Here is a 25,590-nt window from a genome sequence, read left to right on the forward strand (position 1 = left end):
AATCAGCTGACAGCCTTATAGGATTTCCCTTGTGTGTAACTGTTGTCTGTTGTGGCTCTAAAACGCCTTCTCATTATGCTTGCTGGTTATTTATTTATTTACTTACTTACTTATTTATTTAGAGCAGGGAGTGGGGCAGGGACAGAGGGAAAGGAAGAGAGAATCTCAGGTAGGCTCTGCATTGAGTGTGGACCCCAACACGGGGCTCAATCCCACGACCCTAAGATCATGACCTGAGCCCAAATCAAGAGTGGGATGCTTAACCAACTGAGCAACCCAGGTGCCCCAGCATTTGTTGTTTTAGTTATTATGTGTCTTGAAGTGGACCTCTTTGTGTTTCCTGGATATGGGTGTTTATTTACTGCCCCAGATTAGCTAAGTTTTTAGCTATTTCTTCAAATAAGTTTTTTGCTTTCTTCTCTCTCTTCTCTTAGGATTCCTCTAATGTAAATGTTGTTACAGTTGATGTCACTGAGTCCCCCTAAACTATTCTATTTTTTTCATTGCTGTTCATTGTGGTTGCTTTCAGTTATTGTGTCTTACAGATCGCTGATCTGTTCTTATGCATCTTCTAACCTGTTCCCTCTAGTATGTGTGGTTCTTAAAAATTTCATTTACTGAATTCTTTATTCCTTCTTTGTTGATAGTCTGAGCTTCTCTACTCTTTTCTCAAGTTCAGGGAGTATCTTTATGACCATTTATTTTCTATAAATTCTAGTTAGTTAACATACAGTATAATATTAGTTTTAGGTATGACCATTACTTTGAATTCTTTATCAGGTGTATTGTTTTTCTCTGTTTCATTGAACTCTTACTTTGACTTTTGTCTTGTTCATTTGGGACCTATTTCTATCTTCTCATTCTGCCTCTCTGTTTCTATGGATTAGGGAGATCGGCTGTGTCTCCTGGTCTTGAAAATAGTGGCCTTGTGTAGAAGAGGTCCTTTGATGCCCTGTAGCGCAGCACTCCTGTTTCCTCAAACCAGCTGCTCGAGGCAGGTCTTTGGAGGCCACATGCACCCTACTGTTGTGCTTGGGCTGCGTTTGCCATTAGGACATTGCCGTTAGCCCATAAACCACCGTGCCTGCTCGGAGTACACACTCAGGGTTTGGTCCCTATACTGCTGAAGGGCCGGGGTCCATGGTGGGCTAATAGGTGGGGGGAGCAGCAGTCAGACTAGTTGTCTGGAGTTAGCCTCTCCGCCGCAGTTGCAGGAACACCGACCAACAGGACTTTATCTGTCAAGCCAGCTGACAGCTCAGCTGTGCAAACTGCAGGTGTGCTGGGATATGGGGTATCCTCCTCCTCTCCGCATGGCAGGAGTCACTTTGGAGGGACACCTGCTAAGGCTGGTGGGTTGAATGGGGCAGGGCATATGGTGTTAGCAAGATGGGTGAAGTGTTAGTGTTCAGCTGTCTAGGCTGGGGAAGGAGAGAGAGAGAAACGGTGCCTGCCAGCACTTAGCTTCTTGGAGAAGTCTCCTAAAGATCTCTGCCCTGTTCTGAGATTAGTAAATAAATCTCCTTCGGTCCACCCCAGGCTCTTTCCAAACTGCGACTTTGGTGCTGTGTCCATAGTTGCTTATCATGCTTGTTCTTTAAGGGCAGAACTTCGCTTCCTATTGCCCTCTGGCTCTTAGAGTAAGCCCATTGGTTTTTAAAGTCCCACTGGTTTCCAAACTAGATGTTAGACTCCTCTTCCTGGTTCAGGTCCCCAGTATCTGGGGTGCCTGGTGTGGGGTTTCATGTCTCTGCATGAGTCCCTCCTGCTTGTGGTTAGGTCTCACCAGGGCTTATGTTCCCGACCCCTTCTCCACTCCTGTTTCATGTGGCCTTCCCTCTGGGATCACCCGTGGAAGGTCTGTTGTGGCCGTCTTCAGTGTTGGCTGTCCACGTGCAGCTGTTACCTTGGCGTGTCAGTGGGACGAGGTGAACTTGGGAATCTTACTACCCTATCTTCTATCTGACTCCTACATCTCTAGGTCTAATTCTATATCTTATCCATATTAGGGGATGGCAAACTACAGCCCAAGGGCCAAATCCAGTCTGTCACCTGTCTTTGCTAATGAAGTTCTACTGGAATACAGCCACGTCCATTGGTTTATACTTTGTCTTGCTCTACAACTGCAGGATCAATTGTGACAGTAACCAAAAAATGCACAAAACCAAGATATGTACTGTTGGGCCCTTTATGAAAAAAGTTTGCAAGCCCCTGGTCTTTACTGAGGAACTCACTCCTCTGATGGTAAAAATCCTGTCACTATTCAATAAAAAACGTCTACTTCTTTGCATAATTCCCTTGTTAGGTAAACTATGTCCCAAATGCATCAGCAAATCCTTTAAGCCCTGATGAAGGAGAAGGGTTAAGTTTTTATCTTTTTCAAGTAGTCTGCTTATATTTTATATAAATATTAACATTGTTTATTCCTCCAGAATACACATAAAATTAATAATGATTTCCCCCCCAAATTTCTGGGAATATTGCGTTTTTACCAGGTTTCTTTAATTTCTAAAGGAAGGGATGGCACTCAAATCTTAGAATTGTGTTGAATTATGTAAATGACTTTTTCTGTAGGGATTATAAATCCTGGTGCTTCAATACCTCCATTGTTTCCCCTGCTCCATTCCCAAATATGATAGCAGCCAAGAACTCCTTTCCATTCTTGGCCAACCCTGAAATATTTGGAATGTACAAGAATGCTACCTTCTCACAGAACAAAGCTCTAGCTCCCTGTTTAGAATTAAATACAAATGCTGAATAGGCTTTTTGAAAAGTGATATGCCGCATGAAGTACAGATAAGTAACTTGGGGCACGTCGGTGGCTCAGTTGGTTACATGTCTACCTTCTGCTTAGGTCATGATCTCTGTGTCCTGGGATCGAGCCCAGCACTGGGCGCCCTGCTCAGCGGGGAGTCTCCTCCCTTTCCCTCTGCCTTCCACTCATGCTCTCTCTCTCCCTCAAATAAATAAAATCTTAAAAAAAAAAAAAGATAATTGAAATTTCTTTTGCATTCTTGCTTTGCTGAAAAGAATTTAAAAGGAAGTAGACACACTGGAAACAATCCTGAATACAGGTAAGTAAATTGAAATTGTATGGGTATCGTATCTGTGATATATAATTTTTTATATATGTTTGCTTGCAGGATGCCATGGCTTTTAATAAGTTTAATGTTCTCCACTGGCACATAGTCGATGACCAGTCTTTCCCTTATCAGAGTGTCACTTTTCCTGAGTTAAGCAACAAAGTGAGTAATTCATGTTATTGTACTCTGTCTACAAAAATGTTTGTATGGTTTCTTTGGAAGTTTTTAGCTTAAGTCTTACTTATGGATAGAATTAAAGTATAAAAGTTACATGTTTGTGGTTTAAAAGCTTTTTTAGTAGGCCGTGGCTTACCAATTTAGATCCATCCATAAAACTTACTATAATTGTTATTATGAATGAAAATAATCTCTAGTAGTTACACAAATAACTTTAAAAAACTTAATGTAAGAGACCTGAAGCACATATAACTAATGTAGGGTTGAGTATTTTTATCACGTAGTCTGCAGTTGTACTAGATTCTGTAAACGATGTTTTCTCTCTGAAAAACTACATAGAGAATTTTAGAGATGAGAGCTCCTTAGAAAATAATGGCTGTCTCATAAGTGTTCAAATTAAGTCTATTATGAAACCCTTGGAGGTGGGAGCAAGCCTCGGTGTCATCTTGCTTGGTAACTGACCTTCCCATCCAGAGTTGCAGTTAGGAAGGGACTCTGTGTGTTGTCCTCTGGTCACAATTCCCCACGCTTTCTCCAGTGTTATGTAGTATAGGTTGAAATGTTAGTAGTACTCCTGTTTGCACTTGCTTTTTATTACACAAAATCTCACACCTATGCAGAAGTAGATAATGACTTCCATGTTCTTGCCACATAACTTCAGTAATCAGTACTTGGCCAATCTTGTATCACCTGTACTCATCCTCCCTTGCCACCATTACTTTTAAGGAAATCCCACACACCATATCTCATTTGTAAAAAAAGGTATGTTTTTGTTAAAACAAAAACCCCATATTATTGCAGCTGAGAAATTAACAATCTAGCTAGCCAACAGTTATTTACATTTCCCCAAGTGCCTTTACCTTTTCTTAATGAAAAAAATTTTATTTGCAATAGGATGCAAATGAGTTACATATACTGTGGTCAGTTAATATGTCCATTAATTGTCTTTTGATCTATGGGTGTCCTCCCTGCCCATCTTTTTTTTTTTTTCTTGATAATTTGTTATTTTTGTTAAACTAAATCATTTGTCTAGTTCCCAAAGTCTGAGTTTTGCCGATGACATTTCCATACTGTCCGTTAACGTGTTCTTCTATCTCTAATATTTACTCTAAGTAAGTAGATCTGATCTTGCTTGGATATAAATTTGATGGGGTGCATGGGACAATACTACTTTTTAGGAGTTGAGCATTTATATTTATGTATAGCTTATAAATTATATGTAATATTTATTTATATCTTAAAGGTGCTACAGTAACACCTTTAATTGACCTTTATCTTTAGTCACAACCCATACTCATTATAAAGGGATTGAGAGAAATGATTTTTTTAAAAAAAAGCCACTTATCAGAGCATGTCTGAGGGAATTTTTAAAGCTGATAATAATTAAAATGACTTTGAAAGGTGACAGCCCAACTCTGTCATAGTGTGTGAATTTTCATTCTAAAACGGACAAGGCAGTGTATTCAGTTTTCACAGATTTGACTTTGGAAGTCAAACATTTTATTTCTCTTTTGTTGTATGGTTACGAGGTTGAAATAGCATGACGGTAAATGTTCCTGAAACAAGAGGAGCTAGTAGAGATAGTTCCATTAGTAAATCCAGAAATAACCCACAGTGTGCTAAGCCTACTGATAAGATATGGTAAATAGTTTAAATGAGTCCTCCAGGTGCCTGGCTGGCTCAGTCAGTAGAGCATGGGACTCTTGAGTGCATGAGTTTGAGCCCACACTGGGCACAGAGCTTACTCATGAATGCATGAATGATTAAGTGTTTTTTTTAAGATTTTATTTATTTATTCATAGAGGCACAGAGAAAGAGAGAGGCAGAGACCCAGGCAGCGGGGAGAAGCGGGCTCCATGCAGGGAGCCCGACGTGGGACTTGATCCCGGGTCTCCAGGATCACGCCCCAGGCTGCAGGCGGCGCCAAACCACTGCGCCACTGGGCTTGAATGAATGAATAAGTAAATAAAATGTGGGGATTAAAGAAAAATTTTTAAAACTGACTCCTCCAACATCACATAGGACTATTTAATACATTGTGATACTAGAAAAATGACTTGTTCCGGTATCATTGTGCAAATACAACTGTTGAGAGTATCCTGGACAGATCCACCCCATATATTTTAATAAATATGGCTTTTATAGGGAAGCTATTCTTTGTCTCACGTTTATACACCAACTGACGTCCATACAGTAATTGAATATGCCCGATTACGAGGGATTCGAGTCATACCAGAATTTGACAGCCCTGGACATACACAGTCTTGGGGAAAAGGTAAGGAGTGTCTGCAAGTTGCAAAGAATGAGTACCTGAGGTCCTCCATCTTTTATGAGCTGGTGTTTATTCATTTTGTTCATAAGTGTGGTTTGCACAAAAGTAGCACTGTTGACAGATGGAATTGAATAATTATTGTGAGCAAGGTACTTTAGGCTAGGCGCTGCCTAAAGTATGACAACAAGGGCTAGAGGAAGAATTAAAAGTAGAACATGCTAAGTGATTTTAAGAAATGGTTTCATGGATGAGAAGGACACTTAAAATGCTTTTGAGGGATTAAAAAATACATTTATGTTTCTGGTAAAGGGAATATCATGAGGAAAGGCAGAAGTTGGAGTGTAAGCGCAGCAAATAGTAAGCACTAGAGGGTGGTTAGGAACTGGCACTGGAGCCACAGAACCTGGCTTTGAATCCTGTTTCTGCCTTTTATAACCTGAATGGTCCTGAGCATGTTAAAGAATGTCTCATCTCAGTTTCCCCATATCTAAAATGTAGTAACTGTCATGTATTTTGTTGAGGGTTAAATAACAATTATAAATGCTAGCTTTATATTCATTCAGATAATACTGAGGGCAGACATGGGAGATAAATCTGATGAAATACATGTAGAGGGAGGTGGGGGGGCCTTGCGTGAGGAAGGTGGGCTCCATCAGGACACATGGAAACAAGTGAAAGTTAGAGGAGAATCATCACATGATGGGAACCACACTCCGGGAAAACCTATGTGAGGAAGAGGTGACAGACTGGAAGTGGAAAGAACCTGAAGTCCTAGACCAGAATGGCGATAATGGGAATGGAAAATAATGTACGGAACTGAGAGACATTCTGGATGTGTGGTCCATGGAACTTGGCAACTGACCAGCTGTGTGGAGAAGGACGGAAAGTTCCAGGGAAGGAGCAGGAGCAGCTACCCTAGGAACTTACTCAACGGAGAATTTAGCTTTTGTTAGACGGCATTTGAAGTGCAGCTGGAGTATCTAAAAGTGTCAAAAAAAAAAAAATAGGTAAATTTAAAAATAAAAAATAAAAAAAGAGTGTCGAGCAGGGAATCTGAAATACAGATTGAAGCTCAAGAAAAAGGGTTTGGGTGAGCTGGAGATTTGGGAGTTATTAATATTTGAGATATTTGAAGTAGATAAAATAGAATGATGGAAAAGGAAACAGGCACAGGGGATAGAACTCAAGAATCAGTTCCATCATCTTACTTGGAGGAATTTACCAAGGTAACTCCTAGTAAATGTGCTTATTTTTTTCTGTATAAACTCACAGCTTAAAAATAAAATAGTATAATCATGTGCAAAGCCTTGTCTTCGTGATTAAAATACTACTTCTTCTAGGTCAGAAAAACCTCCTGACTCCATGTTACAATGGACATAAGCAGTCTGAGACCTTTGGACCCATAAACCCTATTCTGAATTCAACTTACTCCTTCCTGTCTCAGCTTTTCAAAGAAGTTAGTGCAGTGTTTCCAGATCAGTTCATTCACTTGGGAGGAGACGAAGTGGAATTTAAATGTTGGTATGACAGTTCTTTAAAATCCTTATTTTTTTAACCATTGCATTTGAAGTAGGTATTTGAGGTCTCCACATGAAAAGGGAAGATGTGGGGAAAGATCTCTGCTTGCAAGGTTTTAAGTTAGTAAGATAACTCGAGAGTACAAGCTTTTAGGAAGGAGAATCAAGATGTGAGAGACAGTGGAGATTGAAGACTACAGTGAAGGGCGATGATTAAGCGGGGGAGAATTAAAAAGAAGTAAAAATGCTCTTTGCCAATAGCCTTAGATGGAGAAGAGAGGCATGAAATAGCAAACTAGGATAACCCATAAAGAAGTTATTCTCTTTTAAGATTATTGATTTGAGAAAGCGAGCGTGAGCAGGGAAGAGAGGGAGAAGCAGGTTCCCTGTGAGCAAGGAGCTCAATGTGGAACTCAATCCCAGGACCCTGAGATCCAGACCTGAGCGGAAGGCAGATGCTTAACCAACTGAGCCACTCAGGCATCCCTCATAATAAAGTTTTTAGGCTCAAAACTTTAAGTTTTAAATTTGCACAAATAAAGGTAGGGATGTGTGCTGCTTGACAGAGACTGGGTTTATCAAATTCTAATGCAATTGTAATCACTGTTTTTGTTGAAGGGAGTCCAATCCAGAAATCAGAGATTTCATGAAGTGGAAAGGCTTTGGTGAAGATTATAAAAAACTAGAATCTTTCTATGTTCAGAAGTAAGTTTTTGTAAGCCAACTTCTATTTTATTTGATCTGTGCCTTTTGTAAAACTTTTAGCTGTAGTAGTTGTTTCGTTTTCTCTCCACTCCTTGTCAAAGTGTAGATACTGTATAAACTTTGTTATACACAGTGTCAGTGAAAAATCATCAAAAGAAAATAGTATCCACGGCGTTCTTTGAAGCAATGCAATGATGACTAAGGCTTGCAGGAAGTGTCGGAGGGTAGCACTCAGCTGCTCAGAGATTTCAGTGCGAAGCCCTGGCTTCCCTGTGAAGTCTTTATCACTGTCCAACCTGTAGAATTCGTTCCCTTTGGTCAACTCCAGGAACATTTCTTTTACTTCCTGTGATGTCCAGTAGGATAGGCGCAGCTGCACGGGCTGTAATTCAGGGACTTAGATCAGCCACATTTCATGTGTTCAACAGCTGGATGAGGCTACTGGCTCCCATGCTGGAAAGCGTGAGATAGGATGTCTTGATCATTGCCGAAACTGGGCACTGCTCTAGATTAGTAATCAGTAAGCTTTTTCGTTAAAGGCCCAGAGAGTAAAATCTTTCATAGGCTTCATGGGCCCCATTCTTGTTTTTTAAACAATATTTACAAGTGTGAAAACCATTCCTCGCTGATAAGCCATACAAAATCAGGCTGTGGGCTATCGTTTGCCAACTCTTGAATCAAGGCAGCTCAGATTCCAGCCTTTTCCTGTTTTGCTCTTTGTGTGGTACATTCTAATTTTCTAATCCTGCAGAATAATTGGCATTGTCTAAATACCAGGAAGTATTTTTGAATTGTCAGCAATCGTTGAATGTTACGTAGTTGACATCACAGGCTAAATCAGTTTCTTCTAAGATAGCCATGAAATTACCAGAGATTGTGGTTTATATACTACGCTGTGAGTTGCCATGTCTTCCCCACTTTGGGACGTGCTAATTATTGGCCCATTCCTTCAGCACATGATTTTTAAGTCCTCTGCTGTGTGACATTCTGCACCATGTGCTTGAAAGAAGGAACCCCAACTTCAGGTTCTGCTATAAAGCTGTGCTGCAGTGAAAGGCCTGCCAACATGACAATCCTTTATAGAAAACTTTAAACATTGTTAAGCTCATGCTCTGAAATAACTTTTTTCCCCCCCAACGGTAGGATTTTGGATATTGCTTCAACTGTAAACAAGGGAGCCATAGTCTGGCAAGAAGTTTTTGATGATCATGTGAAGGTGAGAAGTATGAAGACTGCTTTTGATTCTGATAATAAGAGAGACTTATTAACATCTTGGAAGGAAGCAAAGTTGTCCTCAACATTACAGGGAAGTTAGCTTACCTTTTAAACTTTCTGTAGACTGAGATTAGTGCCACCTTTACATCTCTCCCTTCCACCCTCTCCCACGTTCCTCCCCCCACCATCACATTATGTCACAAATCAGAGTACTTTGAAGTAAATTCTTTTTTCACAAGGGCAGAACAAACAAGAATGAAGGAGTCTTTATAGCTACAAAGGTAGTTTTAAATTGTCAACAAACACGCTTTTTACTTTCCTTTGGGTAACTGACTGTTTCAAATCTAGTTACGCTATTACCCTTAGAGAAGGGTTAGCGACATCTTCCAAGTAAGGATAACAGCAGTGTACAGATGGGAAGAAAGCCTTAGTCCATTATACCTAACTGGTGTCCTGTATAGGCAGAGGTGAAATCTCCAACCTTAGGGTTGATGAAACTTCTAATTTCAAGTCCCTACAACCATTGTGTTTAGTACTAACTCAGAAGGGGAAAATTTTTTTTTTTTTTCCAAGAATCTTAGGTGGTTACTTTCCTAATAACTACGATGGCTTCAACTTTCATTTGTAATTGTTGGCCCTAATCGTACATATCCTTTGTAACTTTAATAGCTTCAGCCAGGCACGATTGTTCAAGTATGGAAATTTCAATCGTATAGTGAGGAACAAGCTCAAGTCACAGCCGCTGGCTTCCCTGTCATCCTTTCTGCTCCTTGGTACTTAGATTGGATTAGTTATGGACAAGACTGGAAAGGTTACTATAAAGTGGACCCTCTTGATTTTAGTGGTAAGTGACATACCCATCATTACGTTGATTGGCTAGTTTTCTTCCTTAATTTACCACTAGGATATTACCAACTCACTATCCTCACTTTTATGTTTGATTCTTGGTTTCTTAAGAAAAAGAGAAGGCCCTGTTCATTTTAAACCTTGTAAAAGTATCTCTTTCCACCAATGAGCATTGTTACTCACCCTACAGTTCAAAGACTCTGGATTGCATTAACCTTGTATCTCCTTCAATGGGCCTTTCCACTGTAAGACACTGAAGCAAGGCTATAGTCTACTTCCATGGGTTTCGGGCTGTGTCGTTTTTGGATCCTGAGGAGTTAGGCATCCTTCGAGGAGGCGACAGTAAGAGGAACAGAGTGGTGGAGCCTTAGGCTCTCAGATCCCTGTCCTTAAGACCAGCTCTGCTTTGTCCAGCTTTCTACACCAGATTTCACAAAATTTCCTTCAAGAAGAAGGATTTTAGTGTTAAAAAATACTTCAAAACTGTAGGTCTGTTAGGAATTGACCTTTCTGCAGAAGGTATTTTCTGAGAATCAGAAGGTGCATCACAGGAGTTAATTGTCATAAGTACCCGATTAAGTTTTCATAAAATTGAAATAAAGTAAAAATATGCTAACAAGCACTGTGGGGATAAAGTTTTCTACCCTTTTTGTGTGAAAAGCCATGAATACCTCCCATGGTTCTGTGGACCCCAGAAGTGTTGGCCTACAATAAAGGTAGAATGAGAAATCAGTTATTGCCTCTGTGTGAAAGCTTTGAGCAGCTTACTTCATTCATACCAATTCAATGATTTTAATGTAGGTTCTCCAGAACAGAAAAAACTTGTCATGGGTGGAGAAGCTTGTCTGTGGGGAGAATATGTGGATGCAACTAACCTCACTCCAAGATTATGGTATGGAATTTAAGTGGTAATATGTGAATTAAAAATTAAAGTGCCTTATTTTTCTTCTTCTCCATCCAAGTGGTGAAGCACTAGAAATATCCCCAAGCATATACTTTAGATACTTAAGAAAACATGCATTTAAATTGCTTTGGTGGACATGTTGGTTTACCTTTCAGGCCCCGGGCAAGTGCTATTGGTGAGAGACTGTGGAGTCACAGCGACGTCAAAGACCTAGAGGATGCCTACAACAGACTGACAGTTCACCGCTGCAGAATGGTCAGGTAAGACCTTGTCAAAGCAAGGACACGAAGTCCAGGGTGATTTTTTTTTCCTCTATAAATAGAAATGTATAGCCTCTAACAGTTTCCAGTTTATAATTAATCAGTAATTTCTGTAGGAAACGTAATTATTCCTATATGGAAAAGAGATACTTGATTTGAGAAAGAGCGAGGGAGAAGCAGGGAGCCCGATGAGGGGCTTGGTGCCACAACCCTATCATAACCTGAGTGCCCTGATATTGACCTTGGTGTAATTTTTAATTCCATCTTGACCACTTTAACAGTCTTTTTTCATTAATGAATGCTACAGCTAGTGATTCTGATTTAAACTATAACATCAATCATAACATCAATCTAAAACCTAATTCATACTTTATCTGTTCTAGCCGGGGAATAGCTGCAGAACCTCTTTATACTGGATATTGTAACCACTGAATACAAAACAAAAAAATGAGCCTAAACAAAGAAGAAAACGCTACAATCAACTTGATTATGAAATCATGGAAATTAAAATTTCGTATAGTTTTCAAATAAAATATCTTTTTAAAGATTGAACCTCTACCTCATTATATATTACATTTAGAAGACTGGCATCTTGTTAAAGAAGCTCAAAAAAAATATGGTGACACTGAACATATTCCATAGTAATAACTTTATACATAATACAGTTCATGTACATAACTTTCAACATCCAAGTTTATTATACAGAGCAGAATGTGCAGCTCCAGTGCCCCTGTCAGTTTAGTAAAACAATAAAAATTCTTCTTAAGAAAATGCAGTAGGTAGGTGCTCTCGAGTGTCTCTCCAAAGACCTAAAGCACTTGGGTCAAGCCACTTCGCCGGCTGAGCAGTATAGATTGGTCTTGAGGATTCATAGCTTGATAATTAGATAGTTCTAAGGCAAAAGTAGCTGAGCCCGATGTAAGCGTTCGAAGCACAGTTGAATAACCCTAATCAAAATAAAATTTAAGACCGTTGTCAAATTTAACCAGGAGGCTTAACCACTGTGGCAGGAACTATTTGATAGGGAGATACTGTGGAGGGCAGGTATCTAGTGTGGGTAAGCTTCAGGTGTATTCCCTGGTCTCCACACTCTGTAAGGTAAGTGCTGGGAAGGGGGAAAAATGGCCATTTAGGCTGGCGCCACAATTTGATATAGCTCAATCTTTGAGGAGAATGGAAATGATCCCACCAAGCTGATGTTACCCCTTGGATTTCCTTAATGATTTAAATCCAAAGACCTAACTAACCTGCCTCCTATAAATTAAAGCCCCGATTGTCTACTTTTCAGCATAAATATCCCCAGTATTAAAAAGAATATATACTTCACAGTCGTTGAGTACCTACCATAATTTCTGCTAAAGGCACAAATCCGATAACAATTTTGTTTTCCTGACGAGTCTGGATTTCCTGAATGGTCCCTCTTCTTTGTGCCAGATCTGCTAGCACAGGGCTGAGGTAATCTCCAGGCACCGTCACCTCGAGATTCATCAGGGGCTCTAACACTTGCTTATCAGCTTTCTTCAGAGCCTAAAGAAGTTAATAGAGTGTTAAACTCCCTTCCTAAAATTAGAAATCAAATTCCCATTAGATTCATAACCACTTGAACACAAATTTTGCCTGTCCTTGTAAGCCTAGAGCTCTAGCAACAAGACATAATAAGCCTGCTTTCACTGTCTACAAAGATAATAAACCAGGTACATGGCCAGGGGGTGCTTAGTAAAGCTTGGTTATATAGAGCACCTATGAACACATGGCCAGAGATAAAATGAAAGAAAATGGTTTTCCCTTTCCACTCATAGTCTGTGTCAGGGCAAATCAAGAAATGTACTACACAAACATTCTCAACAAAGGCAAGAAGAAAAAGCACATAAATAATGTATAAACTGAAAAAAGCCACTGAGGCACACAGGGCAAGTAGTTACTAGATAAAATGAAGGCATTAGGGTCCCCAGGAGAGACAGTCTCTCAGACTATCGCTACATCAGACAAACTGGGTAATGGGTTTTGGAGGACACTCCAAAGACCATAAGTATCAGTGGGTCTGATTTTAAAAGCTGCCTTACTGCTGGAGCCTGCCAGAGTTCAACAGTAACAAAACCATTTCCTATAAATTCTAAGCCTCTGGTTATTAGGTGGGATGTTATAAACTGAGACTAAGCAATGGCAACTAAATACGGGAGCTGGGGCTCTAGAATGTGCCCTCACCTTTACGGTTAGCTGTTCATCATTCTGTTCCCGCTCTACCACCCACCCCTCACTTCTTAATACTAAGGCCTTAGAGGGGGCATGATCACTGCCTGTATTGTTAAGTAAAGGTTCTGGGGCCTTGAACCCTTTCGTCCCTGATTTGTCACCACCTCCTTTCCTGCCCTTCACCCAACCATTAAAAATGGGATACATGGGCAGCCCGGGTGGCTCAGCAGTTTAGCGTCTGCCTTCGGCCTAGGGTGTGATCCTGGAGACGTGGGATCAAGTCCCACATCAGGCTCCCTGCATGGAGCCTGCTTCTCCCTCTGCCTGGGTCTCTGCCTCTCTGTCTCTCATGAATAAATAAATAAAATCTTTTTTTAAAAAAATGGGACGCATGAGTAAAACCAAGAGTATATTCTCTATCAAAATTTCAAAACACACATAGTAAAACAATCAGTTCAGTTCTTCATAGCTTTAAAATCTAGCCAACTGAAAGGGCTCGACTATAGAAAATACATCTAACAGTCCTTGAATGAAAATAATACTAAAAATAATGACCATCAATCAGCAAACAACTATAAATCCTTTCTTTTTGCAATTCTTATCCAGAGCTTTGTTGCCACTTCACGAAATATCTTTTGGCACAAAACGGAGTGGAACAAGATAAGAATTAAAAGGAAAAGCACTGCAACAAGGAAAGGACTGAATGCTGTGTTACTAAGATACACAGCATCTGTCCTCAGCTGCCTCTTCACATTCTTTCTCTTGGCAAAACCATACTTTTAAGTTTCAAAAACATCTATGTAGCTTCCTCAAAAACCTTTATACTCCACAGACTACGGTCTGAGTGCTCCGGCCTTTACACCACTGGCCTGCTTTGCAACAGTGTCCAAATGTCACAGAGCAACCCAAGATGACCTCATCATTTCCCTTCACAAACATTACTGTGTGCTTTCCTACTCTGTGGATGACTTCATAATCTTCAGTTCACCTGGACGTGCATCTCTGACTTTCCTTTCCCCAAGTAGCTGTAAGATTTCCATTCCCATTGCCAATAAGCTCGTTCAGACCCAGGCCCTTCTCTGTCCCGGACTGTCTCCTCCCTACTAGTTCCTCCTGTATTCCAGGGATCCCTGGGTGGCGCAGCGGTTTAGCGCCTGCCTTTGGCCCAGGGCACAATCCTGGAGACCCGGGATCGAATCCCACGTCGGGTTCCCGGTGCATGGAGCCTGCTTCTCCCTCTGCCTGTGTCTCTGCCCCTCTCTCTCTCTCTCTCTCTCTCATAAATAAATAAAAATTTAAAGAAAATAAAGATTTATTTGAGAAAGAAAGAACAAGCAGTAGGAAGGGGCAGAGGGAGAGGGAGAGAGCAGCAAACTCCCTGATGAGCAGGGAGCCCGATACGGGGCTTGATCTCAGCACCCTGAGATCATGACCTGAACCAAAGGCAGACACTCAACCGACTGAGCCACCAGGTGCTCCCAAGCAAACAATATTTAAATAATGCTTTTAGAATGTACAGCTTTTTTATTTTTATTTTTTTAATTTTTATTTATTTATGATAGTCAGAGAGAGAAAGAGAGAGAGGCAGAGACATAGGCAGAGGGAGAAGCAGGCTCCATGCACCGGGAGCCTGATGCGGGATTCGATCCCAGGTCTCCAGGATCACGCCCTGGGCCAAAGGCAGGCGCCAAACCGCTGTGCCACCCAGGGATCCCCTACAGTTTTTTTAAATAAAAAAAATCTTAGGAAGTATGGACTTGAGGGGTGCTTGGGTGGCTCAGTCAATTGAATGTCAGATTCTGGTACTCAGCTCAGAACTTGATCTCCACACTGGGCATAGAGCCTACTCTAAAATAAAAGGGGCGGGGGGAGAATGGGAACGCCTGGGTGGCTCATCAGTTAACCGTTTGCCTTTGGCTCAGGGCGTGACCCTGGGGTCCTGGGATCGAGTCCAACGTCAGGCTCCCTGCACGGAGCCTGCTTCTCCCTCTGCTATGTCTCTGCCCCTCTCTGTGTCTCTTATGAATAAACAAAATCTTAAAAAAAAAAAACACTACACACCTGAACACACAGAAACATTAAGGGCACCTTGGTGGGTCAGTTAGTGAAGCATCTGCCTTCAGCTCAGGTCATGATCCCAGGGTTGTGGAATCAAGTCCCACACTGGACTCCCTGCTCAGCGGGGAGTCGGCTTCTCCCTCTCCCTCTGTTCCTCCCCCTTGCTCATTCTTGCATTCTCTCTCAAATAAAAAAAATAAGATCTTTTTAAAAAAAGAGAGAAAGACATTAAATTCCACCTTCATAAATAAATAAATAAATAAATAAATAAATAAATAAATGAATGAATGAATGAATGAATTCCACCTTCCTAGGTCAGGGACTTAGGGTATTTACATCAACTTTTTATAATTGTGGATTCAAATGAGCTATAGAAAATGAAGTCTCAAACACAGTCTAAAATTTTAGAAAATTGTTTTAAAAAGCAAGTGTTTTAATGCACATCAGTCACCTACAAAACTATAGTCTTCCCACTCTGAGAGGAATGCATGGAGTCACCATTTAGCTTAATTCAGCTCTGGTAGCTTACTGAGGCAAGATGCTCAAGGACATGTAGGGAGGTAAACATTCCAAGAAGACCAGATTGCTTGATACTTTCATAAGGTTAGGTGCTTATCCTGAATTTTTTTTTCAATGAGACTTCTCTGATTTCAATGATCCTTGACTAAGGTAATCTTACTCAAACAGGAACTCCAGAATTGGAACCAACATTACATCTTTAATGTCCTTTATAGTTCATCTTGGGCCCAGGTGACCCCCAAAACATCCCCTACTCAAACCACCAAGCTTACCTCTAACACCTGTGTGTCTGGGATGGGGAAACCAGAAATGCCAGTTAAGGAAACCTGCCTCTTTGTCAAAATCAGAAGATATTTCCTGGCCATCACGTTAAAGAGTAATTTCCTAGGTCCTCTTTCAAAAATAACCCTGGTGATTAAGAAATCAAAGACTCTCTAAGGTAAAAAAAACTCTTATTGACTCTAAGGCTCAAAAAGCAACAATACAAGTTTAAGGCCATGCGAAGCACAACTGCCTGTGGAGCAATGGTGCACCGCTGTCAGGAGAGTCACCGTAAAGCAAAAAGGATAACACAGGACAGTTCTATACCTTTTGTACGCATCTTGAGACACAGGCGGAAATCATAGTTGTGGAGGTACCAGGATGGATTATCAGGGAATGTAAAGTAATTGCCACATCTTGAATTGGGGATCCAAGCAACGGTCCTAGGCAAGGGGAAAAAACAACTGGGTTAGCACTCAGTATGCAAAGAGCAGTAAAGACAGGGAGGGGACTTCTGGTTTCCAGTTCACGTAGGCAGTTTAGAAGTTGTTACTCTGTTCCAGCAAGAAAGAAGCAGAACAGACTGAAAAATCAACTCTTCTGGAATCCATAAGAGAGACAACAAAGGACAAAACCACTGCCCCAAAAAACTCGAAAGGCAAGTAAACACAGAAGTCACAGCTTCCTGGAGTAGAGGCTCACTAGCCCAGGAACCACTGCCAGGGTAGGAAAACCTCAACTATAATTGATGAACTGCTGGAAGCTCAGTGTGGACAAGTTTAGGAGTTAAAAACTCCAGGGGCACCCAGTCATAAATCATAAGGGGACCCCCACAACTCAGTGAGATTTACCTCCAGGAGCTCAAGCAGATTCTTACCAAAAGTGTCAGAGAAAAAGCTCCTTAAGCTGCCGACAGAAGGGAAAGGAAATCACTGAAATACTCCAGAGCACTCTGTTCTTACAAAGGCTTGCTGTCAGGAACTAGTTAACTAGAGCCTAACCAGCAGGGGCATCAGCAGGACCTAACTGACTTGGGTGAAGTACCAAACTCCAGTCTACCGTAGCCATCCTATCCATCCTATCCAACCAGGGTAGGGGTGGGGGCGTGGGGTTGGGGGAAACGCGTGCAGTTCCCAGTCCTGAGGCATGGGCTCACTGTAAGACTGAGTCCTAATCCTAGAATTAGAGAATGCTTCCCTTCCCCTACACTACCTCCACATTACTAAAGGTGTGTTTACAGCAGTTCCTTTTAAACAATACATCATTTCTGGCCACCAAGAAAAAATTACAAGGCATATTAAAAAGCAAAAGCACAATATGAATACAGAACAAACATCAGAACCAGACATGGTAAAGATACTGGAAGGATCATGTCACATGATTTACTACGGACTTGAACAAGGTAGACCACATGCAGAACAGAGAGATGGGCAATTGAAGCAGAGAGAGAGAGAGAAGTCCTAAGAAAGAACCAAAACAAATGCTTGAAATAAAAAACAGTAAAATAAATGAAGAATGTTTTTGATGGGCTTTTAAGTAGACTGGATACAGCTGAACAAAGTGCTGAGTTAGAAACTGTATCCATAGAAACCTCTAAAAGTGAAAAGCAAAGTGAAGACTGGGGAAAAAACAATCAAACAAAACCAAAAAAAACCCCACCCAGAACAGAATATCCAAGGACTGTGGGACAATGGAAAGGGTGTAACATACATATAATGGGAAGAAGAAAACACTATCAACGCTAGAAAGAAAGACTGAAATAATCTAGAATACTAGGAGCGACTCAGGGGTTGATTGTGATACTAAAGCTTACTCTTCTTTGAGTATCTTACCTTGGAGGCACGCACTGTGAATTCCATTTTCAATGGCCTCTTGGGAGGCCTTTGGAAGGTCTTCACTAACACATCCAGCATACTTGAGGACTGGCGTAACACAGCACGTTTCATTTGGTTTTACTTCCAGTTCTACAGTCACAAGATGTCGTTTGTCTCCTAAAGTTCTATCTAAGGTATCTATAAATAAATGGATTATAGTACCTCACAGATTTGTTCCAGAAAAGATATCAAGGTGCCACAACTCACAAAATTACCATCAACAAGTTCAAGGTCTTAAAGAAGATAAAGTGGGAGAAAACATTACAGTGGCACTAAATACAACATGAACAGGTAAGAGTAAAAAGTTCTACCAAGAAAACATTTGCTTCCGTCTTTACCAATGTTAAAAGCCAGCTATGAATCACTCATTAATGTTACTTCAGTGTTAAGATGTGTTATGGAAGAAGATCTCAGAGTTTTGATATGCAGATGACACATTTAAACTTTCTGAAATATCTTACATGACTGAAATTCTTTTAATTGCAAAACTGTTATTTAACAGTAAAACATTTAGAGTACAAAAGGTTATCGAATGAAAATTAAAAGGCTTTTTTAACCCTCTCACCCCACAAACTGCTAAATTCCATATTCTTCCAGTAATGTTTTTTTAAGATTTCATTTATTCATTCACAAGACACAGAGACAGAGACAGAGAGACAGAAACACAGGCAGAGGGAGAAGCAGGCTCCATGCATGGAGCCTGATGCGGGACTCGATCCCGGGACTCCAGGATCACGCCCCGGGACAAAGACAAGCCTCTAAACCACTGAGCAACCCAGGGGTCCCCTCTTCCAGTAATGTTTTATGCATTATGATTTTTCTCAAAACTAGTGACTTTTTTTTAAAGTATCTCTCATTTGCTAACAACCTATAGTTGTCACCAAAACTATGCTGTATTTACGTGAGGGACTGTGTAACAGAACGACACATAGCCCAAATTCAAACTAAGAATTATAACCTACAATTCCTCTTTATAATTCCTTTTTAAGCTTATTTCTATATTATGAAATATTTTTTACTTAAAAATATATAAATATATGCATAAGCTAAAAATAAAGGGAATATTTATGAAACCTAGAACTACTCAGAAATAGACCATTACCAGAAACCTACAAGCCTTCCAAAGCAACCACTATCATGATACAATCATCCCTGATTTTCCAGTCATACCACATATGCATGCATTCCTCAACAATACAGTTCACTCTGTTGTTTTGAATTTGCTATTCTATTATGTACCCTGCAACTTCTTTTGCTTCACATTTTTTTAAGATTTTATTTGTTTTTTTGTTTACTGAGAGAGAGAGAGAGAGAGAACAAGCGGGTGGGAAGGGCAGAGGGAGAAGCAGGCTCCCCGCTGACTAGGGAGCCCAATGCAGGGCTTGATCCCAGAACTCTGGGATCATGCCTGAGCCAAAGGCACCAAAGCAGACACTTGACTGAGCCACCTGGGACCCTCCATTCACTTTCAATCTGCAGGTGTCTGTCTGAAATGAGCCTCTTGTAGGCAGCATATAGATGGGTTCAGAGTTTCAACTTCTGGTGTTATGGAAGTCCTACCCTAACCTGGTTAGTAAGATAATTCTGTACTTACTTTCAAAATTTGAAGGTCTGCCTTTCATAAAATTTTGGGGTTTGCTGTTTTTCATATATTAGCATTTCTTTTTCTTTATACTTTTGTGCTATATAAGGAAAATTTGCGATTCTTCTTTCATGTTTAGGTTTTTAAAATATTTTATTTCTTAAATAATCTCTACACCTGATGTGGGGCTCAAATTCACAATCCTGAACTCAAGAGTCATACACTTTATTGGCTGAGCCAGCCAGGCACCCCCACGTTTAAGTTTTCTGATTCAGTTGGAAGTGATTTTTGGTTATGGCATGGGGTAGGAATCTAATTAAATCTCTTTCCATATGGATAATTATCACAGGCCCATTTATTGAATACTCAATCCATCCTTTGCCGACTGTAATAACACTCTGGCATAAATTAAATTTCCAAATATGTAGTAGTCTGCTTCTAGGTTTTCTGGTGTGTTCCAATGGTCTATTTGTCTGTTTCTAGCTTAATTAGTATCATAACCACTGTGGTTTTATAACATATACTCATGTCTGATACACTTCTTTGGGTAAACTTGGTGGCTTCACAATATTTAGTCTTCTTATCAATGAATACTATGGTTGTCCATTTAACTTGGTCTTTTAACTTTTGTTGTAACTTTTAACTTTTAAAAATTTTGTGGATGTACACAATGCCAACCTGCCCCTCATTAGTGATGCATCATATTACTACAGCATCTACTTAGTGGTTTTTTTTACCTTGCAACTAATAAGCACTCTGTGCGGAGACACTTCAAAGACTATGCAAAGATATGGTGCTCCTCAACAAGATACCCAATATTAAACAATCACAGTAACTACAAAATGACTATTTTCCCACTCCAACCCTCCTGTCTTAGCATCTAAGAGTCAGCAGTTGGCATTCCACTCTAAGGAAGAATCCCCTCTTCTTTCCCATTTGTTTATCTATTGTTAGTAGGGGACTCACGAATCCCTACTTTGTCTCAATGGCCTATACCTATTAGACTTAAATGCTATTCTAGTTCATTCAAATATGGCCAGTAGAGCCTCTTCAAGTTGGTTCCTGTATGCTTATGACCTGTCCCCACCGATATTGAGCATTTCCTTTCTTTTTAATACACCATAACGTTCTACTGCTTATTCCAATGGTCTCTTGTTCCTAATAGGTTTTATCTTTTATTTCTTCAAAAATAAATATCCTTCTTTTATATTCTGCATCCAATAATTCCAATATGAGAAGCCTTAACTGTTCTGACTGATGATGTTTCTACTGCTTTTATGCTCACTGCCTTTTCTCATATTGTAATTTTAAAATATTTTTTGAATTGTAAATTAATACTCCTTTATCTGTGGGATTTTCTTTGCAGAATGGGTTAAAGATACATTTATCTCTGTTTTTTCCATTAGCACTTTATTATTTTTTAAAGATTTTATTTATTTATGAGAGAGACAGAGAGACAGAGAGGAGAGAGAGAGAGGCAGAGACACAGGCAGAGAAAGAAGCAGGTTCCATGCAGGGACCCCAACACGGGACTCGATCCCAGGTCTACAGGATCACGCCCTGGGCCAACGTGGTACTAAACCGCTAAGCCACCCAAGGCTGCCCTCCATTAGCACTTTTTTTTTTTTAAAGATTTTATTTATTTATTCATGACAGACACAGAGGGAGAGAGAGAGAGGCAGAGACACAGGCAGAAGGAGAAGCAGGCTCCATGCAGGGAGCCTGACGTGGGACTCGATCTTGGGTCTCCCAGGTCTCCAAGATCAGGCCCTGGGTTGAGGAGGCACTAAAACGCTGAGCCACCCGGGCTGCCCCTCCATTAGCACTTTATACTAAATTCTTCTCTAGAGTTTTTCTTCCAAAACCTGGTTCTTATGAATTTAGACTAAAAACCCTATCAGAAGCCAATGATTACAAATTCTTAGAAATTTTGACTCTTGCCCCCAGATATAAACAAGTTTCCTTGTCCTCTTCTTTTATGGAGACTCTCCTAGTAGTTCATTATTTGCATGATCACGTGACCTTCAAGTATTAGGTAAGAGATAACTACTACAGATACCTCCAGAATAGCCAGTAGCTTTGGTGCAGACTTCTTTTCTGAGATTCCTGCTCCAGCTTCCTTTCTGACTTCTGGAAACTTCTATCATGTTCTAACCAGTTCAGACATTAATTAAAAAGATGTTATTTAGGGGCATATAGGTGGCTTAGTAGGCTAAGCAGCTGACTCTTGATTTTGGGTCAGGTCATGATCTCAGAATCATGAGATCAAGCTGAAGCTGTGCGTCGGACTTTGTGCTGCTCGTGGAGTCTGCTTAAGATTCTCTCTCTCTCAAAAATGAGTGAAAATAGCAGTGAGGGTGACAAAACATGACAGACACCTAATTCTGGGAAATAAACAAGGGGTAGTGGAAGCAGAGGTGGGCAGGGGGTTGGGGTGACTGGGTGATGGGCACTGAGGGGGGCATTTGGTGGGATGAGCACTGGGTGTTATGCTATATGTTGGCAAATTGAACTCAAATAAAAAAAATTTTAAAAAAAAGTTCTCTCTCTCTGCCTCCAAATCCCCAACTTGTACACACTAAGAAAATTTTAAAAACTAAAGATTTATATTTTTCCAGCATTTTAGTTTTTCCAAATAAAAAATCCAAAAACAGAAATCCTCAGATCATTTGCTCCTACATTCTGCTTGTTTAATTTTTCAAGTTTTACTGAGAAGTAACCACCCAGCCTTTTTTTTTTTTCCTAATAAATCACTGACTTCCATCTAGTTATCCTTTTTTTTTCCTAGTTATCCTTAGTATCTTTTTTTTTTTCCCCCCAGAAATCTATCCAGGTTTACTCCTTGGGGGATGAGCAAGCATGACTGTCATGTTTCTGTGCTTAAGAAAACCAAACTGAAACTACCATATACAGAAAAAACAAGAATTCTTAAATTTTGGGACAGAAATATAAAACTGTACTTTCTCAAGAACATCACCAGCAACAGATGATATTATTTTCCACTCTAGTGGTAGAGTAAAAATAACACAGGGACTTCAAGTTCTTATACTCATTCTGGTATTGAGTATTAGCATGAGCCACCTGCACCAAGGGCTTATTCTACCCCAAGACCACCACTGAAAAGCGTACTTCTTTGATGAGGCTTATCATTTGCTTGATGTAATGAGTGGTAAAGGAAGAGAGCTGGGTTAAAACAAAGCAGAACAAAATCCTAAAAAAACAAGAAAACATATAAAACCTATCCCCAAGGATGCAAGATACTAGTGAATGTGAACCCTGCTTTCAGAAAACAGATCCTGGAAAGACGGAGACAGAGACAGAGACAGAGAGAGAGAGAGAGAGAGAGAGAGAGAGAGAGAGAAATAGCAAAGTCTAAATGTTTTATTTTTTACCTGTGGCATGAACTACATTTAGGATGGTTTCTCGGTATGCTACCTGGAGAGGCCCTAAATAGGTTTCCAGTCCATATTCCCTCTTGATTCGGTCATGAATAATCTCAATATGTAACTCCCCCATACCACATAGGATGGTCTGGTTAAAAGAGAAAGAAAATAAAACCAAAATCAAAAAATTATGTTTATCATAGAATACTATATAAAGGTATGATATCAATGCTATTTTTTGATAATTAGAAACTAAGTTTCTTTGCAAATTTTTTTGGCTCCTCCTCAAAACAGTTTAACTTTTCTGAGTGGAAGAAGTCAATTAAAAGGGAATTAATTGCTGGGTACCTGGCTGGCTTAGTCAATAGAGCATGCAACTCTTGACTTCAGAGTTGTGAGTTCAAGTCCCATGTTGGGCATAAATCTCAGTTAAAAAAAGAAACAAAAAAATTAAAAAGTGAATTGGGGGGAGCCTGGGTACTCAGCAGTTTAGCGCCGACTTCGGCCCAGGGCGTAATCCTGGAAACCCAGGATCGAGTCCCACACATCAGGCTCCCTGCATGGAGCCTGCTTCTCCCTCTACCTGTCTCTGCCTCTGTCTCTCATGAATAAACAAAATCTTTTTAAAAAATTAAAAAATAAAAATAAAAAGTGAATTGGTACTATTCTGTCCTTATTACATGGTAGCTTAATCAGGCAAGTAGGATCTAGCTAGTACTATACTCCCCAACCATATAACTTGGTTCTAGTCAATGCGACATGAGTATAACTGATGCAGGCAACCTCTGGCTATCCCTTTAAAGAAATAATAAAGCTCTTTTCTTTTTTTAAAGTTTTTATTCATTTATTCATGAGAGACACAGAGAGAGAAGCAGAGACGTAGGCAGAGGGAGAAGCAGGCTTGATGAGGGACTCCATCCCAGGACCCCCAGGATCACACCGCTGGGCCAAAGGCAGACGCTCAACTGCTAGGCCACCCAGGCGTCCCAAGTCCTTTTCTTACTAAAGATGTAGGAAACTGCCTTGAGAAATGCAGATGAGGGCAGCATCTTGTTAACTGGAGGATAGGATAACCTTTTCCCCAAACATTCCCAACAACATGGGCATTTTCCAATCATCCTGGGCACCTTACAGTTTTGTGAGCAGTCAAATCTTTCAGGCTAGCTTGGACCTTTATTCAACAAAGAAACTGACTTTTATCTTCTTTGAACCAGCGTTATATTTAGGGCCTTTGTTAGAACAAGTCAAATCTCTATCAAAACCAATTAAGACATGCTTTTTAGAAAATTTCTGTAGAACAATGGTTATTCCTTAAGAATATCTTTGTGTATGAGAAACAGTGTAGTGCAAGGGACCCATAGCTGCTCAATCTAACTCCTATGCCACCTATGTAGTGTAGAATTAACCTCACCCAAAGAGAGATATGGTCCTTTCTCTCAGCTACTCTCTCAGGTACATTATCTCTAGGCCAGGATGCTGCCCGACAAAAGTGTCTTTGCTTGTCTGGAGGCTATGCCCACCAGATTTATGATGTAGGCTTTGAAACAGCCCCTATCAGTTCTAACCTGGAGAGTAAAAGTAGTGTAGTCTCAACTTAGAGGATTTACTAGTAACTACAGGTCAACCACATTAGCAGTGTGTATCAAGCCTTAATAAGAACTCTGAACAGGGCTGGGGTGAGCCTCCCTGGTTGGCAATACTCTTTAAAAAAAGGGTTGGGCAGCCTGGGTGGCCCAGCGGTTTAGCGCCACCTTCAGTCCAGGGCCTGATCCTGGAGACCTGGGATCGAGTCCCGCATCCAGCTCCCTGCATGGAGCCTGCTTCTCCCTCTGCCTGTCTCTGCCTCTCTCTCTCTCTCTCTCTCTTTCTGTCTCTCATGAATAAATAAATAAAATTTTTAAAAAAGGGGGGGGAGGGTTAACACATCCCTGAAGATGAATGAAGATATGCATTTAGCATCCTCCCAGATTTTGCCCTATTTGTCTCTTCCTTTGGCTGGTTCTAATTTTATATTTTTGCTACACTAGAACTATAAATGTAAGGAACAAAAGAAAGAGGAGAGGATTATTTTGTGTAAAATTTTTGTACTTTAATATAAAGTTATAGAATTGGATTATTTGTGAAAAATAAGTTGTAGAATACAAATAGAATGACTTGTTAGAATATTTGTGTGTGTATATATCATATATATATATGAATATATATGGCAAAAACATATTGTGCTTTAAAACATAGCATAAGACATCTGGTAGTGTGAAAAGTTATTCACATTTTCAGTGGTCACCTGTGTAAAAGACAATGAAAAAAAAAGGGAAACTTTAATTTTGTACTTTGTATCCTTGTGTGTTATTTGCTATTAAAAATATATATATTGGCATTTTTAACTTTTTAATTATTTTTATTGCTTTATTCATGAGAGACACAGAGAGGCAGAGACACAGGCAGAGGGAGAGCAGGCTCCCTGCAGGGAGCCCAATGTGGGACTCGATCCCACCCTGAGCCAAAGGCAGACACTCAACTGCTAAGCAACCCAGTGTCCCAATATTGGCATTTTTTAAATGAAAATTCTTTCAAATAAAAAGTTCGTTTTAACTGCTTGTTTTATCCTACAGTATTAATAAATCACTACCTCATTTAGCTGGCATTTAGGAAATAAAATATCTCGGTTTTTCAGATTAACTAAATCAATTTATCTGTAAAGACAAATGTATAATCTTTTAAAGAAACTTTCTCTAAAATTT

At 40.1% G+C, this 25,590-nt stretch overlaps 2 protein-coding genes across 7 annotated transcripts in view; one reads left to right on the top strand and one right to left on the bottom strand.

Moving 5' to 3' along the window:
• The window catches only part of HEXB (hexosaminidase subunit beta), a 29,066-nt gene extending 17,535 nt beyond the window's left edge, over window positions 1-11,531 (top strand). Inside the window, exons 6-14 of the mRNA XM_077898200.1 lie at window positions 3,144-3,245; window positions 5,406-5,535; window positions 6,873-7,053; window positions 7,668-7,754; window positions 8,898-8,970; window positions 9,639-9,813; window positions 10,617-10,707; window positions 10,875-10,979; window positions 11,363-11,531. Of these exons, the coding sequence (XP_077754326.1) occupies window positions 3,144-3,245; window positions 5,406-5,535; window positions 6,873-7,053; window positions 7,668-7,754; window positions 8,898-8,970; window positions 9,639-9,813; window positions 10,617-10,707; window positions 10,875-10,979; window positions 11,363-11,411 (993 nt within the window). The 3' untranslated portion in view covers window positions 11,412-11,531. The remainder of the gene's footprint in view (window positions 1-3,143; window positions 3,246-5,405; window positions 5,536-6,872; window positions 7,054-7,667; window positions 7,755-8,897; window positions 8,971-9,638; window positions 9,814-10,616; window positions 10,708-10,874; window positions 10,980-11,362) is intronic.
• Window positions 9,637-25,590, bottom strand: part of GFM2 (GTP dependent ribosome recycling factor mitochondrial 2) — a 58,322-nt gene continuing 42,368 nt past the window's right edge. For 5 of the 6 annotated variants that reach the window (XM_077898185.1, XM_077898186.1, XM_077898187.1 and 2 more), the window contains 5 exons: window positions 22,859-22,997; window positions 17,843-18,022; window positions 16,338-16,453; window positions 12,324-12,506; window positions 9,637-11,926 (listed from right to left, as the gene is read on the bottom strand). In XM_077898185.1, the coding sequence (XP_077754311.1) occupies window positions 11,789-11,926; window positions 12,324-12,506; window positions 16,338-16,453; window positions 17,843-18,022; window positions 22,859-22,997 (756 nt within the window). In that variant the 3' untranslated portion in view covers window positions 9,637-11,788. Of the gene's footprint in view, window positions 11,927-12,323; window positions 12,507-16,337; window positions 16,454-17,842; window positions 18,023-22,858; window positions 22,998-25,590 lie in introns of those variants that run through there. The other variant, XM_077898190.1, reaches the window with a different exon arrangement.

Source organism: Canis aureus, chromosome 5 (assembly GCF_053574225.1).
Source record: "Canis aureus isolate CA01 chromosome 5, VMU_Caureus_v.1.0, whole genome shotgun sequence".
NCBI classification, from domain to species: Eukaryota; Metazoa; Chordata; class Mammalia; order Carnivora; family Canidae; genus Canis; species Canis aureus.